Here is a 19,632-nt window from a genome sequence, read left to right as displayed (position 1 = left end):
ATACTGTATGTAATTACTAATTGTACAAAAAAATTAATCCTGAATATTTCAGTATAGCCTATTGCTATTTTTAATGGATTGGTTATAAAGGGGCCCTGTACAGTGGAAAAGAAAGAAAGAAATGTTTTATTTAACGACACACTCACCACATTTTATTTACGGTTATATGGCGTCAGACATATGGTTAAGGACCACACAGATTTTGAGAGGAAACCCGCTGTCGCCACTACATGGGCTACTCTTTCCGATTAGCAGCAAGGGATCTTTTATTTGCGCTTCCCACAGGCAGGATAGCACAAACCATGGCCTTTGTTGAACCAGTTATGGATCACTGGTCGGTGCAAGTGGTTTACACCTACCCATTGAGCCTTGCGGAGCACTCACTCAGGGTTAGGAGTCGGTATCTGGATTTAAAATCCCATGCCTCGACTGGGATCCAAACCCAGTACCTACCAGCCTGTAGACCGATGGCCTACCACGACGCCACCGAGGCCGGTATGTACAGTGGAAGTAGTGAGTAACGTTTGGCAGTTCCGTGCACGTGGTTATATTAAGCGGACTACACACTGAGCTGGCTCTTTGGGGCACACCAAAATACTCTGGTGGAAAGTTCTCACTCGATTGCATCCCTCACATATAAACAAAGATGACATTGCTGATTCTATATCAAAGGTGACACATACCGCTCAGCGAAAGTTAGTTTGTATTGTTTAACGACACCACTAGAGTACATTGATTTATTAACCATCGGCTATTAGATGTCAAACTTTCGATAATTTGGACTCATAGTTATAAGAGGAACCCCGCTACATTTTTCCATTAGCTGTAAGGGATCTTTTATATGGACCTACCCACAGGCAGGAAAGTGCATACGTACCACGGCCTTTGACCAATTGTGGTGCACTGGTTGAAACGAGAGAGAAACTTATCAGTTGAATGGATCCACCGAGGTGATCCGATCCTGCGATGTAATAATAAATGCTTCTATTGTGTGTTTCTAAAACAGCTGGCTAATCGTTTGAACAATTGGTCCCAACATATATCAATATCTGAGTGTTTGTAGGCTATATATGCCGCTTATAGCCTTACATACAATAAAAGAATTTATTGATATAACATGGGCGTACATAGGGGGGGGTTCGGTCCCCCCCCCCCCCCCCCCCGAAATCGCCTTTTTTATAATTTAATATATCTGACATTGATATCTGACATTATTATATTTACTCAACATAGAAATATATGCCCAATATTTCTGCAATCTATTTTGGAACCCCCCTTTTCAAAATCCTATGTATTGGAACCCACCTTTTCAAAATCCTATGTACGCCCATGTATATAAAAAAAAAAAAAAAAAAAAAAAAAAAAAAAAAAGATAACGAAATATGACATTTACAACTTTGATTAAAATGCATCTTTAATTCTAGTAAATTTAACATTAGTTGTTACAAAGTTTAAGCCAATGGGCTTCAACGGGGAAGTACTTTCCGTGATCATTAATCTTTCACTCAAGGGAGATAACTCTAAGTTTCTTACTGCACATGGTGAATGTTTACTAATGTTTAATGCTATTTTTCATTTGAATCTAATTTGTGCTGGCCATCCCCAAGTTGATTTTTGTTATTCAATTCGAAAATAGCTTTGATGTAGCAGTCGCGGTGCTCTAGGTGGAATGTCAGTTCATCGAAAGCTATCCATGACATTTCGCCCCTAAGTCAGTTCGCCCCCAGTTTGACCTGTTCGCCCCATGTACCAGTTCGCCACCAAGTCGATTTTCCACCAACTGTTTGCCTGTTCACCCTAAACTTCTGTGTGTGTGTGTGTGTGCGTGTGCGTGTGCGCGTGCGTGTGTGTGTGTGTGTTTCTTAGAGGGGAGGGATTGTCTTTCCATGATTTGGACAGATCATGAGTCAGTCCGGGCACCGATGATATAATGACCAGTTTAATTAATATATATATATGTATATATATAAAGTTTTTCATAAAATTAAAAAGAGCACTTTTACATGTATAAACCACATCATCAATTTGATTTAAAACATATTAAAACATCCATTCCTGCCAGAGATGGGATCTGCCAAAACACGCATCTGAAAATACACATGGGAGTGCGCAAAATCACCTAAAAATAGGGTAGGATTGCACTAGAGGAAGCTCGGCACACACAGATGGGTCCAGACCACACATTCACATTGACACAGTGGTATCTTTATGGGGGCGAACTGGTACCTTTGTAGGGCAAACTGGTTATGCACATGGGGGGCAAACTGACATCCTATTTGGGGGTGAACTGGCTTTGAGGAAAAACATCTGGTACCCGATCTTGCATTGGTGCAACCCATGACACCATATACACCACTCCCTCCATCCCCCTTTTTGTTAAATCTTCCATCATTATGACTTGCCACTATATTGCTTACAGTATTTCAAACAATGTCATAATATTATTTTTATATGGGGATAGTCGCCCACAGTCACAGTCAGAGGACTGGTTACACCTACCCCCCTCCCCCCTCCAGGGCGCACACTGGAACAAATTTTGGTTTAGCCATTTTTTGGAAATGTAGAGTATTTCCTTGAAATTTATTAAAATGTCAATTTCAGGAATATTTTATAAGCCAGTCTTTTTTTCCCCAGCCATTTTGTGTAAAAATTAGCAATTGGCTAATATGTCAATATACAGGGTGATTCAACTGTGAAGGACATTTTAACAGATACAACAAATATAGCCCACACAAGGCTTCTAGATTATGGTAGCCCCACTCCAATGGCTAGTGATATTCAATATTGGGCTAGTAAATAACTACTATTGCCATGCCTGATGGCTAGTCAATCTGTTTTTGTCAAATGTTGCAGGGCGGGATTTAGCTCAGTTGCTTGAGGTACTTGCATCGCAGGATCGAACCACCTCTGTGGATCCATTCAGCTGACTGGGGTTTTTCCCGTTTCAAACAGTGCACCACAACTGGATAAAGGCTGGGGTATGTGCTTTCCTGTCTGTGGGGAAGTGCTTATAAAAGATCCCTTTCTGCGTTAGGAACAATGTAGTGGGTTTCCTCTGATGACTACCCGGTATACAAATCATAATTACCAAATGTTTGACATCCAATAGCCGATGATTAATTAATCAATGTGCACTAGTGGTGTCATTAAACAAAACAAACTTATTGTCAAATGTTGCAGTTAAGTCTATTTTGTAAATATGAATATCCTGCCCCACCCCCCGATAGTGTTTTTAAAGTAAAGTAGGCCTAGGGCTAGTGAATTTTAAAACATGGCCAGTAAAAAAAATTAATCATTGGTCTTTGTATCTAGTGGATTTTATAAAAAATTCTAGATGCCCTGGCACACACAAAAAAGTGGTACCAGCATGCCGTACCTCTTTGCAAAGTGGTATGGCCATGGCCATACCGGCTGTACCATCTGCACCGCCCCTGTATTTATACCAATTATCTCATCTATTTAGAGGAACAATTACGGTTAACATTTTCCCTCACAATCACTAGCATAGCCAGGATTTTATATTGGAGGGGCCAACTCACTATTGTATGTATGTATCATTTTATAAAAATTAATACAGTAAAAAAAGGTTTGATTGGTTGGGGGGGGGGGGGGGGGGGGGAGGAGACAATTGACCCTGTGCCCTCTACACCCACCCCTCACAATCTATTATAAATGGAATTTTATCAATCATCACATTAGTAGAGTAAAACCTGTCAATTTGTTTTACTATAATCAGTAATTGGAACATCACTATTGGTATGTACTGTCCTGTTGAGGTAAAAAATACATTGTATATATAAAAGATCTCATGCTACTTTGTTGATAAGGAGTAGTCTATGTGATGGAAGCGGGTTTCCCATTTATTCACCAAATAACTAAATAACTGTGTTTTATAATATGCTGATGTGTCATTAAGAAATATTCCTTTCCTTTCCAGATGTATCGTTACAATGTCTGGTGACCTTGACCTCCATCTAAGACTACAGAAACTACAGCTTGCAGAGACTGCAGCCTTCTCGGTTGATTCTCTCGAGGCGGAATACGTTCTTGCTGTAGCAGCACAGAATGGGTGAATAATTGTGATGGGTACCAAAAGGCTTCTAGAATTTTTATAAAATCCACTAGCCATGGAGTCGGTGACTTTAAAAATTTACTAGCCACGATTAAAAATTCACTAGCCCTACTTTACTTTAAGTTAATACAATTTTACTAAATACAGTCAAATCCACTTAATTGCATAGCCCCGGTGCGTGTCAACTTTATGCTAATAACCAGTATAACCGATTATCCGATAGAGCCCCATTTCCAGATTATAACCAACGGTAAACTTTACAAATACCTTGTGGACAGTCTGTCATACTCTTAACTGCAGAACATTGTCTGAATGCTGATACATATTTGCATTTCAATTGTTATACATGTATTTTAAAATAATAATAAATAAAATAACAGAATAAATGTTGTAAGATCAAATATTTATAATTTAGCGTTGTTAAAAATCTGCAGTTGTGTTTATTGATGCTATTTCTAGCTACTAATATTCATGTTGCAGTCTGTTGCACACAGCTTTTCCACAGTTCACACCTATTGCTCTGAGGGGTGTTGAGTAGTGAAACCATGTTACTTGGCAAAGTGCAATTTCCATGTGACGGCGAAATAAACATAGCTTAAATTAACAACTGTTAATTATCAACCAATTTCATCAACAGTGTATTAATGTTTCAATATATTTTGTTAGAGATGCTATTGTGCATTGAACAAAATATAAGAAGCGTAGTGTTTATTTTGCTTATTTCATTCATTAATTAGAAAATTAAAAATATTTGGGGTGGGGCAGGATATTCATATTTACAACTGCAACATTTGACCAAAAACATTCACTAGCCATCGGGCATGGCAATATTAGTTATTTACTAGCCCGACTTTGAATATCACTAGCCATTGGAGTGGGTCTACAATAATCTAGATGTTCTGGATACCATCACAGTTTGGTTATAGGTTGAAAATATTGCTCATGGTTAATGATTATAGCTGGAATATAACAGGTGTGTTGCTGGAAATGAAATACAATGCTGGAAAATGTGTAGCTAATTTAGTTAATGTCAAACAAAATCAAATGGTGGGGTTGAACATTAATGTCCAGGTTAAAAAAAGCAAAAACATTTATACAGTTTTTTTTGTTTTTATAATTTAAAAGTGCATTGTAGTAATAAATATTTAATTTCATTTGTTTATTTTAGGGTGGACAACACTTCATTGATTGCTGCAACAAGCAGTGATTACAACATACGTATCTTCACAGAAAACAACCTAGCCAACATTGGTGCAATAAAAGGTGTGTATTATCCATATCGGTGAGAATAAACAGGGAAATACTGTGGGTTCAGCATTCATCATCTGTGTGTGCATACCTTTGTTTGTGTGTTTGTGCATGTGTGTGTGTTGTGACAGTATGTATTCCAATCTTAGTTTTATTTTTACTTCATTTTGTGTTATGGATAGAAAAATTCTTATGCCAACAAATAAAAATATGCCTGTGTTTTCGTGATGAGCTATAAATGTTACATATATTTCAGTCACATTGTTGCAACAAATAACAGGGAGAGGGTAATTCAAGTGATTTTCCTGTGAACTATTAACTTTTTTTAGGTTGCTAGTCCCCTAGGCCTATGTAACAGAAATTAAAAACAAAAATTAATTTCACCCGACATTTAAGTAGTTATGAGATGACCGTAACAGGAAACCCTGGACTTATTATTATAAGATTTTAAGCCATTTCATTGATGGTGCACTGTACGAGAGGAAATTGCCATTAATAAGAGATCAGGTTAAGTAGAGGTGCTTGCCTCACAGGAATGAACCACCTCAGTGGATCCATTCAGCTGATTTGGGTTTTTCTTGTTCCAACCAGTGCACCACAATTAGACAAAGGCCATGGTATGTGCTTTCTTGTCTGTGGGAAAGTGTGTATAAAAGATCCCTTGCTGCATTAGGAGAAATGTAGCGGGTTTCCTGTGATGACTGTGTCAGAATTACCAAATGTTTGACATCCAATAGCCGATGATTAATTAATCAATGTGATCCAGTGGTGTCGTTTAACAAAACAAACTTTTTTCCTAAAAACAGAAAACGATCCAAGTCTTATTCATCCTTAATTGTTTACCCCTGATGTTATTTAACTGTTTCAGGACACACAGATGTCATATCAGGCGTGGTGTTCGCAAAAGAACAGCAAAGTCTCTTGTTTTCATCTTCCCATGACCACACTGTCAGGTATTTAACTAACACTCTCTTGTTTTCATCTTCCCATGACCACTCTGTCAGGTATTTAACTAACACTCTCTTGTTTCATCTTCCCATGACCACTCTGTAAAGTATTTAACTAACGCTCTCTTGTTTTCATCTTCCCATGACCACTCTGTCAGGTATTTAACTAACACTCTCTTGTTTTCATCTTCCCATGACCACACTGTCAGGTATTTAACTAACACTCTCTTGTTTTCATCTTCCCATGACCACTCTGTCAGGTATTTAACTAACACTCTCTTGTTTCATCTTCCCATGACCACTCTGTCAGGTATTTAACTAACACTCTCTTGTTTCATCTTCCCATGACCACTCTGTCAGGTATTTAACTAACGCTCTCTTGTTTTCATCTTCCCATGACCACTCTGTCAGGTATTTTACTAACGCTCTCTTGTTTTCATCTTCCCATGACCACTCTGTCAGGTATTTTACTAATGCTCTCTTGTTTTCATCTTCCCATGACCACTCTGTCAGGTATTTTACTAACGCTCTCTTGTTTTCATCTTCCCATGACCACTCTGTCAGGTATTTAACTAACGCTCTCTTGTTTTCATCTTCCCATGACCACTCTGTCAGGTATTTAACTAACGCTCTCTTGTTTTCATCTTCCCATGACCACACTGTCAGGTATTTAACTAACGCTCTCTTGTTTTCATCTTCCCATGACCACACTGTCAGGTATTTAACTAACACTCTCTTGTTTCATCTTCCCATGACCACTCTGTCAGGTATTTAACTAACACTCTCTTGTTTTCATCTTCCCATGACCACTCTGTAAAGTATTTAACTAACGCTCTCTTGTTTTCATCTTCCCATGACCACTCTGTCAGGTATTTTACTAACGCTCTCTTGTTTTCATCTTCCCATGACCACTCTGTCAGGTATTTTACTAACACTCTCTTGTTTCATCTTCCCATGACCACTCTGTCAGGTATTTAACTAACACTCTCTTGTTTTTATCTTCCCATGACCACTCTGTAAAGTATTTAACTAACGCTCTCTTGTTTTTATCTTCCCATGACCACTCTGTAAAGTATTTAACTAACGCTGATGTCAGGTCAGACTTGAACTGTGATCATATTTATCTGTTTTTTCCCCTTCTGCTTCCACACACGTTATACGTCGTCTGTTGTACGAACACACCTGTCATGTGTTTTATCAAGATCGCATGCCAATAGTTGCCGTACGAGAACATAACAATGCAAATAGTTTATTTCCATATGTGGTGTAGGCTATATAGTTTGAAACACAAACAAAATCTTCATAATTATTTGACATGTCAAACTTTCTACAACACTGATGATGATGCTAGTGATGTATTGTTATTGTGGTGGTATAGAAAAAGAAGAAACAAGAAGCTAAAGAGGTTGATTAGAAGATGGTGGATACACCATATCAATATGAAGCGCAGTGACCACGGAGAGTATCACAGACTTGTTAAAGAACTATAAATGGATGGATATAGATTCCACCAGTACTTTGGAATGACAAGAGAACAGTTTGCACTAATTTTATACTTGGTGGAGCCCCATATTGCTAAAGAAAACACTCAACTGGGGGATGCCATATCAGCACATCAAAGACTTTCTATATGCATAAGGTCCATTTATTTATATATTTATTTAGTTAATTATTTTTACAAATTTATAATGTTGGCACTGGGGCACTCGTTTTCTTTTTGCTTCAAATTATTATTTTCTTTTAATAAATACAAAAGTCTTTAACGTCCCATTCATTCTGAACTGCATATTAGGCCACCCCTTTGTAAAATTCACCCCTGTATTATTCATAACTTTGTAAGTAACTCATCATAATATACAAGTACATGTGTCAGCATTAATACTGACGATTACCTTTGTTAAAAATACACAATGAATCACAAAATTGTTTCATCAGCAATTTTATTATAGATTTAATTAGCTACTGGCAGTGCCGGCTTGTGTTGTTTCAACTTGGCTAGTGTTGCTCGGATCTTGGGTGGTAGTGTAGGTGCAGGTGAAAGGAACCTGTAAATTGTTGTGGGTCACTGAAATTCTTAGAATACTGTGACTTCACATGTAGATGTATCCAGTTGCATAGCCAGAGGTTGTGGATGCGGGTCCAACCCCACAGTCCCATTTTTTGTATTTCATCTTATATTATATCCCTGTCACAAAGCTTTGATAGCACCTACTGGGGTGGGGTTGTTTGTACACACACACACACCCCCCCCCCCCCCCCCCCCCATATAAAAGTATGTCTGCATCAGTAAATGTATTTATATTGGGGGCAAAATAAAACATCTGTGATATATTATAAGTCACTGGCTAAAACATGTTTCATATAATTAGGCCTATATTTATCAAGGGTTGTACATTGAGGTCAGGAAACACCAAAATATGACATCACATTGTGCAAATCCTTATTCGCATCCATTGTCCACACCAGGCACGGTGTAAGTGTGCAGAGACGGGAGAGGTATGTTCACACCAATTGATTTCAATACTATCGAATTTGGCGGACGACGAATAACATGTGTGAAAGCCAGTGAAAAAAACGGCTTTACTATTAGTAAGTCTGTGATGCGAGCATTTGCCATTGCAGAGTTCAACTTTTTCCACGTGACCTAAGGCAAGTGTCATGGTTACCCTCCTTACTAGCCTTTCATTCATTTCAACTTGTTTCCATGCTTATATCCAATTAAGATTCAAGCATGCTGTTCTGGGCACACACACCTCAGCTGTCTGTCCAGGTCAGTGGGTTAGTTGTTAGTGAGAGAGAAGTCGATGTAGTGGTCTTACACCTACCCATTGAGTCAGTAAAATTCTGACTGGGTGGGAGTCAGTACCGGCCTGTGAATCCAGTACCTACCGGCCTCATGTTCGATGGTTTAACCACGACACCACCAAGGCCGATCCTTACTAGCCATTGTGCCCTAACTGGTTTGCCACATGTCTTTCTCATAGAGCGAGATGCAATGTTACCGCATTTCATTTCATTTCAACTTATTTTCATGCATATATCCTATTAAGGTACACACCTCAGCTATCTGGGCTGTTTGTCCAGGACAGTTATAAATGTAGTTGTTACTTGTTAGTGGTTAGTGAGAGAGAAGAGGGTGTAATGGTCTTACAGCTACCCATTGAGTCGTTAAAACTCGCTCTGGGTGGGAGCCGGTACCGGGTTGCGAACCTGTACCTACCAGCCTTACATGTATGTCCGATGGCTTAACCACGACACCACTGAAGCTGGTGTTTACTGCAATATAGTGTTGAATATTGTGGATGATGATTTTTAATTTTTAATCATTAAAAAGGGCACTTCAAACGAATATAGGCCTGCATACAGCTGGGCTTTGTGCTTGAACATTAATTGAAGATAAGTAAAAGGAATGATTAACTGAATCATCATAACAATGTTGTAGACATTTTACTATCGGTTTGTTGGTTTTCTGGCGGTGGGTGGGTGGGAGGTTCATTGTGGATTTTTTTCTCTCATCAGTATTAAAATTACATGTAAAACCACCTAAGGAAGATAAAAAATCTCATTGGTTTTAAGTTTAAGATGTCTTAATTCAAATTTAATGATTTTAAATTATGGCAGCTCTGTATCGCTTAAGTTATTTGCTATATTTTTGTTGATTGTAGGTGTTGGGACACTCGAACAGGATATAATAAAGAAGTCCAGTCTTTTCAAGGTACACAATATACTGCTTGAAGTTTTTCGCAGAATCTTCAAATTGTTTTTGAAATAACAAAAATGTTCCATTTTTATGTGCAGTTTGTAAAAAAAAAAAAAAAAAAAAAAACCCACCAATTGGTTAAAATAAAAATAATGTAACAGCAATACTCACCAGTAGTAAAAAAAATTGATTTTACAAATTGCACATGACAGTAGATCATTTTTGTTATATCCAAAGCACTTTCCATTTTCTTTTTACATCACACCAAACTGAAACAATTGACAATAAACACATTTAGTGGAGGCTGATACATATTATACTTCGAGTGAAAATGCATTCATCTTTCAAGGGAAAATAGTTGACTACCAGGTAAGTGAGTGACCTTCTATAAACTATAAATATAGTTTGTAGTTGTTCAGCTGAGAGTGACTATATGTTTTGTGTCCATCTGTCTGTTTATCAATCTGTCCTACATACAGTTTTCAGAACCTTTTTTCTCAATTACTAAAGTTATTGTGTTAAAAAAATTGTCTATAGCTTTATAATGTAGTTACATATCAAGTTTGACCTTCATGGCGATTTGCCTATTTTTGACAAAGTTATGACATTTTAACTTAGGAGCTATATGAAAACTTGTTAGGATTTGTAAAGGGTGTGTATTGCTTTAGCAGTACTCTAAGAATGCTTGCTTTATTTACTGTTTTTCTTGACCAGGACATGAAGCCCTGGCCAATGTTTTCACCAGCATTGATGTAAATTCTGATGACAGACTCGTGTGTGCTGGGACAGAGGCAGCTGATCATGATGTCAACATTTTGTTTTGGTAGGTGTTTGTCTAGTTTCCGTGGTATTCCAACCTCTATTAAAGTAATATATATTCGTTTTTGACTGAAAGCTAATGTTAGTGTAGATTCAGCTGGAAGGTTTTGGACTAGAGCTCAAGCAGTCTGAACTTAGCTGAGAGGTTTTGGACTCAAAGCTCAAGCTGGTCTGGACTCAGCTGAAAGGTTTTGGACTGAAAGCTCAAGCTGGTCTGGACTCAGCTGGAAGGTTTTGGACTCAAAGCTCAAGCTGGACTGGACTCAGCTGGAAGATTTTGGACTAGAACTCAAGCATTGTCTGGACTGGACTCAGCTGAGAGGTTTTGGACTCAAAGCTCTGGCTAGTCTGGATTCAGCTGGGAGGTTTTGGACTCAAAGCTCGTGTTAGTCTGGACTCAGCTGGGAGGTTTTGGACTCAAAGCTCGCGTTAGTCTGGACTTAGTTGGAAGGTTTTGGACTCAAAGCTTGTGTTAGTCTGGACTCAGCTGGGAGGTTTTGGACTCAAAGCTCGTGTTAGTCTGGACTTAGTTGGAAGGTTTTGGACTCGAAGCGTGTTAGTCTGGACTCAGCTGAGAGGTATTGGACTCAAAGCTCTGGTTAGTCTGGACTCAGCTGGGAGGTTTTTGACTCAAAGCTCTGGCTAGTCTGGACTCAGCTGGGAGGTTTTGGACTCCAAGCTCGTGTTAGTCTCGACTTGATTGGAAATTATTACATTGTCTCAACTGCTATGGTACCACACTACTGTTACCCTTCTATTTCAGTAGCAGCTTAGTGGTGTCTGGCTATTGAAGGAAAGGAATATTTGTTTAATGACAACTCGGCACATTTTAAACTGGCTTTAGAGAACGAGGAAACTTACTGCTGCCACATAGGACACTCCTACCAAAACAGCTACAAAGTTTTTTAAGCATCTTCTCTCATAGGCAGAGCAGTACATACCATACCTTTTGATGTAGCAGTCATGGGGCACTGATTGGTATAGGATAATTGATGCTGGGACCTCCTGCTTCTGGGACAATCATGCTACCACTGAGCTACATACTACCCTGGCTTATCTTAACCCTACTATCGCCTTAAGTGCCTAAGGTATCGACCATAACTTTTTCCTACTATCGACAGACCGTTTTACTAAACAACCTTAGCTCATAGTCACCTTAAGTTACAATCAATATTTACAATAGGTCTGCAGCTATTGTAAGCTCTAAGGTCGCAATCTTAAATTAATACTGAGGAGGAAAAATGGTGAATGGAATGTGGATGGACACAATCAATGATGAGGAACTGTTATGAAGGTATCGGATGCCTCGGCATGCTATTTTGTAACTGCTGCAAGTCTTTCAAGTTTATTTGGAATCGATCGCCTCTTTCACCATAAAGGTCGACGACAGTCACTCTTCGCTTTTGGCTTTGTACACAATAAATATAACACATCTTACCGTAGTTTGACTTCAGATCCACATTTCGTAAATAGTACAATTTTTTAATTACAAGATTCTTTTTAGTAATGTTGAAAACAAAACAAAAAATCATTAGAAATTTTGCATTGGGATTTTCCCTGCGTTATTAAAAGGGAAACGCCATGCACCAAGTTTATTGTTAAATTATAAGAAAATTTAAAGTGATTGGAATACCGACGTCATTTAAATTCAAAATTAGCTATATAATTACAATGCTACGCCACATCAAATTAAAACTAGTCTGCTGACCTTGACCCCTGTCTAAATAATTCCGAGAGCAGACAATGCAGTTTACTTTCAGTATGTTTTTATTTTTCATAATTTTAAACAAAATATTATGTTTAAGTTTTAAAATGATGGAATATATAAAAAGTACATTTTGTCAAATATATCATATAAAAAAAAATTACCACTGGATATGTTATATTTATTGTGTATGAAACAAGGGTATGAAGAATGACTGTCGTCAATCTATAAACAAAAACTAAAAGTTATTTATTTCTGAGCCGATGGTTTTCTAAATTGGATACAAATTTGGGCTTTTTCTTATTTCCAAAACACTTTTACTTTTCTTCTTACGTCAAACAAAACTGAAAAATATTTATAAAAAGCCACATTTTTCTAGGAGGATGGGATGGACTATAAGATTGTAACCTTAGTTAAGATCGTAACTAGTAAGTTTGGGTTTACAATCGACTAAGATTGCTTCGACGAACGGTTGTAAATTTTAAGGTCAGTACCCTAGCGTAAAATCAACATTAAGTCACTAAGTTTGGTAGTAGTTAAGATCGCTTCGTAAAACGGGGCCAGGAAACAGGGCTGGGTCATCTGTAAAGCAAAAAAAGGGACATGTGGTGTCCGAAACTTAGAAGGACTGAAAAAAACTATTCCTAAGATAAAAAGTGCCCACTTAGTGGTATTAAAGTTAAAGTTTGTTTTGTTTAATGACACCATTAGAGCACATTGATTAATTAATCATTGGCTATTGGATGTCAAACATTTGGTAATTTTGACATACAGTGTACCCTCGATTATTCCCCCCCCCCCCCCCCCCCCCCCCCCCGATTTAACACCAACCCCACCTACCGCCAACTTCTTTTCAAGTACCATTTGTATCTCTATTTAATTCCATCGATTTACTGCCACCCTCGCTATCCGCCAAAGTCCTTTTTGAACCAAACTCTATTTAGTCATTATAATCCCCTCGATAATACCACCAACAGTGTAGTGAGAAATAAATCAAAGTGCTTTAATTAACCTGTTGATTGATGACCACCGGTAGTGTACAGTAAATGTGCTTTGTGTTATCGAGTGGCATGTAGCAACAAAGGCTTTGGGTAGCCGTAGTATTCATGCCCAATTAGCGCTCACAGGATCGGGACAAATGACAGGCTGATGATCATATGACAGATAGGTGCATTCAGTTCGTTATTTCATTCATGGATCAGCACATGGCATTCTGTTGACATTTAGCAACTTCAAACAAAATATGTTTGATAGGAGGATGGGATGGACTGTAAGATTTTAACCTTAGTTAAGATCGCAACTAGTAAGTTTGGAGTTACAATTGACTAAAATTGGCATCTTCACTATACTGCCAACTCGCTATAATGCCAAAATGGCATTGGTACATTAGTGGGCGTTAAATCGAGGTTATACTGTATAGTCATCAAAGGAAAACTCTTTTTTATCAATTTCCTACAGACATGAAAGCACATACCACGGCCTTTGACCAGTGGTTGGATACAAAAAAAAACACCTATGAGTTGAATGGATCCACCGAGGTGGTTTGATCCTGTAACACAAGCACCTCAGGGGGTTGAGCTAAATCCCAGCCCCTACTTTGTAGTGTTACGGCAGATTATATTGTAGCTGTATTTATATTCACTTCCATTAAAAAAATATGAATTTTAAAATATGAAGGAATTTTTTTTATTATTATTTAATTTTTTGTATAGTCATTTACTCGTCTAATTCTGTCAATGTTACAGGGACCGAAGAAAGACAACTCTGCTAGGATGTTACAGTGAATCGCATCAAGATGACATCACACAGGTCAGAGGTCAAATTGAGAAATAGATCTTGGCATTTTATGCCAGATGAAGTAACTGTCAGGAATAATGATGATTATAACATATTATCAGCATTTGCTACATGTGTGTACAGAATGAGTCAGGCAAATAAACTATGAAGCATGAGTTCCCTTGGAGAATAAGACATTTTGAAACAAATTACAATTATATCATTAATATATTGACATCACATAATAGCAACTATAATCAGTGTTTATTTCTTAAACATTTAAAAAATATATAAATCAATTAAAATTGTTCAAATTGAAATCAAGGTGACAGGATTTAGGTCAGTTGATAGAACGCTCGCCTGATGTGCTTGAGACATAGGATTGAAGTCTCTCAGTAAATCATTTGTACATCAAAGCATGTGGTATGTGCTGTCCTGTTGAGGGATTGTGCATATTAAAGATCTCTTCCTACTAGTGGCCAAAATGTAGGAGATATCCTCTCATGATTACAAGTCAGAATTTTCAAATGTTTGTCATCCAATAGCCATTGATTAATATTCAATGTGCTCTAGTGGTGTCATTAAACAAAACAAACACACAAACAAAATGTGTCAGAATTATCAAATGTTTGTCATCCAATAGCCATTGATTAATATTCAATGTGCTCTAGTGGTGTCATTAAACAAAACAAACACACAAACAAAATGTGTCAGAATTATCAAATGTTTGTCATCCAATAGCCATTGATTAATATTCAATGTGCTCTAGTGGTGTCATTAAACAAAACAAACACACAAACAAAATGTGTCAGAATTATCAAATGTTTGTCATCCAATAGCCATTGATTAATATTCAATGTGCTCTAGTGGTGTCATTAAACAAAACAAACACACAAACAAAATGTGTCAGAATTATCAAATGTTTGTCATCCAATAGCCATTGATTAATATTCAATGTGCTCTAGTGGTGTCATTAAACAAAACAAACACACAAACAAAATGTGTCAGAATATCAAATGTTTGTCATCCAATAGCCATTGATTAATATTCAATGTGCTCTAGTGGTGTCATTAAACAAAACAAACACAAACAAAATGTGTCAGAATTATCAAATGGTTGACATCCATTAGCCATTGATTAATTATTCTAGTGGTGTCATTAAACAAAAACATTTTAAATGTCAATGATATTACTTATTATGTTAATGCATACACAGTGTTGAGGTTTGTAACAGGTGTGTTTCCACCCGGCGAAGCCCAACTGTCTGGGCACGTGTTCGACGGACGGGCTTGTGTGTGTGTTCGACATCAACAAGACGAGTGAGGACGACGCTCTGATGCTGACACTCAATGCAGAATCCTCTGTGGTATGTCATTTAGATCATAACTAACGAGCTACGAGGAATTATTAATTATCTGTCACGAGGGAATCAATGTTGTAAACATTCATTCACGAGGGACAGATAATTCATAACTCCTCGCAGCAAGTTGGTTATTCTCTTTATTACCCATTGTCAGTTTTAACTGATTTTTAATGTAAAAATTCCTTTGCAGTCTACAACAAAGCCATCAGCCATTACCTCACATAACCTTACACACATTACATGACGTAATGTATGTGACGTCATAGCACAACAGCGTTTTTTTTACAGCCAAATATTTACAGTACAAAATAATTCAACTGTGGTTGCAATAGAAAATAAAAAATGTTCTATGCTACTAAAGCAGCTGCTTATGAAAATATGTCATTTCATGTTTTTGAAACAAATGAGTCAACAGTTTGCTGTAAATCTTTGTAGATCGTATAACACATATCTTAACTGAGTCATGAATGAAAAAAATATATGAATGAAAGTGAAGTTCCAGCCATAGCAAGCAACCAACCGTGGTGATGTTTAAGCCAGCCAATCAGTGGCTGTAGAAGCAATCTGCACACTGTGATTTTTAAGCCAGCCAATCAGTGGCTGTAGAAGCAATCTGCACACTGTGCAGAGATAAAAAAAATATTATCCCGTATATTCGAGCCCATATGGGTAATAAAACAGGATCTGTCACAGTGGTGAGGCAGTTTCAACCCAAAGGAAAACATTTAGTGAGAGCCAAGGTTTACTGAGGCCCTTACAAATAACATTTTGTCTGACAGGTTGTTATCACCGTATCTATACTTGACCAGACCTCCACGTGAAAACATTTAGTGAGAGCCAAGGTTTACTGAGGCCCTTACAAATAACATTTTGTCTGATAGGTTGTTATCACCGTATCTATACTTGACCACACCTCCACGTGAAAACATTTTGTGAGAGCCAAGGTTTACTGAGGCCCTTACAAATAACATTTTGTCTGACAGGTTGTTATCACCGTATCTATACTTGACCAGACCTCCACGTGAAAACATTTAGTGAGAGCCAAGGTTTACTGAGGCCCTTACAAATAACATTTTGTCTGACAGGTTGTTAACACCGTATCTGTACTTGACCAGACCTCCACGTGAAAACATTTAGTGAGAGCCAAGGTTTACTGAGGCCCTTACAAATAACATTTTGTCTGACAGGTTGTTATCACCGTATCTATACTTGACCACACCTCCACGTGAAAACATTTTGTGAGAGCCAAGGTTTACTGAGGCCCTTACAAATAACATTTTGTCTGACAGGTTGTTATCACCGTATCTATACTTGACCAGACCTCGTCGTGAAAACATTTTGTGAGAGCCAAGGTTTACTGAGGCCCTTACAAATAACATTTTGTCTGACAGGTTGTTATCACCGTATCTATACTTGACCAGACCTCGACGTGAAAACATTTAGTGAGAGCCACGGTTTACTGAGGCCCTTACAAATAACATTTTGTCTGACAGGTTGTTATCACCGTATCTATACTTGACCAGACCTCCACGTGAAAACATTTAGTGAGAGCCAAGGTTTACTGAGGCCCTTACAAATAACATTTTGTCTGACAGGTTGTTATCACCGTATCTATACTTGACCAGACCTCGACGTGAAAACATTTAGTGAGAGCCAAGGTTTACTGAGGCCCTTACAAATAACATTTTGTCTGACAGGTTGTTATCACCGTATCTATACTTGACCAGACCTCGACGTGAAAACATTTTGTGAGAGCCAAGGTTTACTGAGGCCCTTACAAATAACATTTTGTCTGACAGGTTGTTATCACCGTATCTATACTTGACCAGACCTCGATGTGAAAACACTTGAGGGGAGTGATTTACTGCTTTCTCACTTAGATTATGGGGAGCCATTTAAGATTTCATTTCATTTCAAAGGATTCTCATGCTTAAAGCCAATTAAGGTTCAAGCACACTGTCCTGGTCACACACCTCAGCTATCTGGGCTGTCTGTCCAGGACAGTGGGTTAGTTGTTAGTGGTTAGTGAGAGAGAAGAGGGTGTAGTGATCTTACACCTACCCATTGAGTCGTTAAACTCATTCTGGGTGGGAGCCGGTACCGGGCTGCGAACCCTGTACCTACCAGCCTTATGTCTGATGGCTTAACCACGACGCCACAGAGGCCGGTTCATTTAATATAATACCATTCACATGCTAAGGGGAACTAAAACTCAGTCTGTTTGAAATAATCTCAAGGGAGTGATCGGGAGTGAGAGTGGTCGCTCCCTTTAAGGTGCAAGGTCTGCTTCACAACAGTGATTGATTCCTTCTCTTGCACACTTAGTTACAATGACAAAACATTTGTAAACTAAAACTGTTTTATTCTTGACTCTTTCATAAATGTTTCACCTACAAGCTCTTTCAGTCATACGTGGAAAATACAGTCCCTATTCTGAAACAACATAAGAAATGTAACATACTAACAACTATAGTCCTTCGCCCTTTTTCATATATGAAATTTACTACATGTTATTTATTTCTGAATCAATTGTATTTGAAATTACGCTCAAACATAGTATGTTTTGTTATTCCAAAACACTTTTACTTTTCTTCTTATATCAAACCAAACTGACATGGGAGGATGGGATGGACTATAGATGTTGTTTAATCTAATTTATTGAGCTTTATTTTCAAAATAGTATAGATGAATAATGATTTTTAAATTTTAGAACATATTATTGTATTTAATTATTTTCTTTTACCCAGAACACTTTATGATAGGGCTGATATTTGAATTCTGCTGGACTGATTTGTTGGTGACGATAGTATTATCACTAAACGGGTATTTTACTTGTTGAATTCAGGATAGAATTGGATGGTGTGGATCAGAAGTCTCTAGCGTGTATTGTTTGACAGACATTGGTACCTTTCACATATGGGATTCTCAGGAGGTTTGTTTCTTGTATTTACCATTTTAATTAGTACATTATGTACAACAGCAATGCAGGGCTTCTAGAATTTGTACAAAATCCACTAGCCATGGGATCAGTGATTTAAAAAATATACTAGCCACGATTAAAAATTCACTAGCCCTACTTTACTTAATACAATTTTACTAATAGTAATAATCAGATATGTTACCTAAAGAGGGAAATAGCGATTAAAAAATCTAAGATTACAGGGTGGGGGTGGGGGCAGGATATTCATATTTACAAAATGCAGCATTTGACAGCTTGTTTTCACTAGCCATTGGGCATGGCAATAGTAATTATTTACTAGCCCAACATTGAATATCACTAGCTATGGGAGTGGGGCTACTAACAGCAGACTTCCACCAGTGGAATCATTAGTGGAATATCAGTGCTACATGGGATAGATTTGTTTTAAATACAGCAGACTTCCACCAGTGGAATATCAGTGCTACATGGGATAGATTTGTTTTAAATACAGCAGACTTCCACCAGTGGAATCATCAGTGGAATATCAGTGCTACATGGGATAGATTGTTTTAAATACAGCAGACTTCCACCAGTGAAATCATTAGTGGAATATCAGTGCTACATGGGATAGATTGTTTTAAATACAGCAGACTTCCACCAGTGAAATCATTAGTGGAATATCAGTGCTACATGAGATAGATTTGTTTTAAATACAGCAGACTTCCACCAGTGGAATCATTAGTGGAATATCAGTGCTACATGGGATAGATTTGTTTTAAATACAGCAGACTTCCACCAGTGGAATATCAGTGCTACATGAGATAGATTTGTTTTAAATACAGCAGACTTGTGGAATCATCAGTGGAATATCAGTGCTACATGGGATAGATTTGTTTTAAATACAGCAGACTTCCACCAGTGAAATCATTAGTGGAATATCAGTGCTACATGAGATAGATTTGTTTTAAATACAGCAGACTTCCACCAGTGGAATCATCAGTGGAATATCAGTGCTACATGAGATAGATTTGTTTTAAATACAGCAGACTTCCGCCAGTGGAATCATCAGTGGAATATCAGTG

At 37.7% G+C, this 19,632-nt stretch overlaps 1 protein-coding gene across 4 annotated transcripts in view; it reads left to right on the top strand.

The window, feature by feature from the left end:
- The first annotated feature begins 1,376 nt into the window (after positions 1 to 1,376).
- The window catches only part of LOC121388873 (WD repeat-containing protein 89-like), a 37,007-nt gene continuing 18,751 nt past the window's right edge, over positions 1,377 to 19,632 (top strand). Inside the window, exons 1-9 of one of the 4 annotated variants that reach the window (XM_041520398.1) lie at positions 1,377 to 1,541; positions 3,938 to 4,069; positions 5,241 to 5,335; positions 6,189 to 6,273; positions 9,933 to 9,982; positions 10,682 to 10,790; positions 14,237 to 14,300; positions 15,502 to 15,633; positions 18,476 to 18,562. In XM_041520398.1, coding sequence (XP_041376332.1) covers positions 3,951 to 4,069; positions 5,241 to 5,335; positions 6,189 to 6,273; positions 9,933 to 9,982; positions 10,682 to 10,790; positions 14,237 to 14,300; positions 15,502 to 15,633; positions 18,476 to 18,562 — 741 coding nt within the window. In that variant the 5' untranslated portion in view covers positions 1,377 to 1,541; positions 3,938 to 3,950. Of the gene's footprint in view, positions 1,672 to 1,820; positions 2,131 to 3,937; positions 4,070 to 5,240; positions 5,336 to 6,188; positions 6,274 to 7,697; positions 7,907 to 9,932; positions 9,983 to 10,681; positions 10,791 to 14,236; positions 14,301 to 15,501; positions 15,634 to 18,475; positions 18,563 to 19,632 lie in introns of those variants that run through there. The other 3 variants (XM_041520399.1, XM_041520400.1, XM_041520401.1) reach the window with 3 other exon arrangements.

Source organism: Gigantopelta aegis, chromosome 14, assembly GCF_016097555.1.
Source record: "Gigantopelta aegis isolate Gae_Host chromosome 14, Gae_host_genome, whole genome shotgun sequence".
Classification (NCBI taxonomy): Eukaryota; Metazoa; Mollusca; class Gastropoda; order Neomphalida; family Peltospiridae; genus Gigantopelta; species Gigantopelta aegis.
Note: the sequence above shows the minus strand (reverse complement) of the source record. Positions and strands in the feature narration are given on the sequence as shown.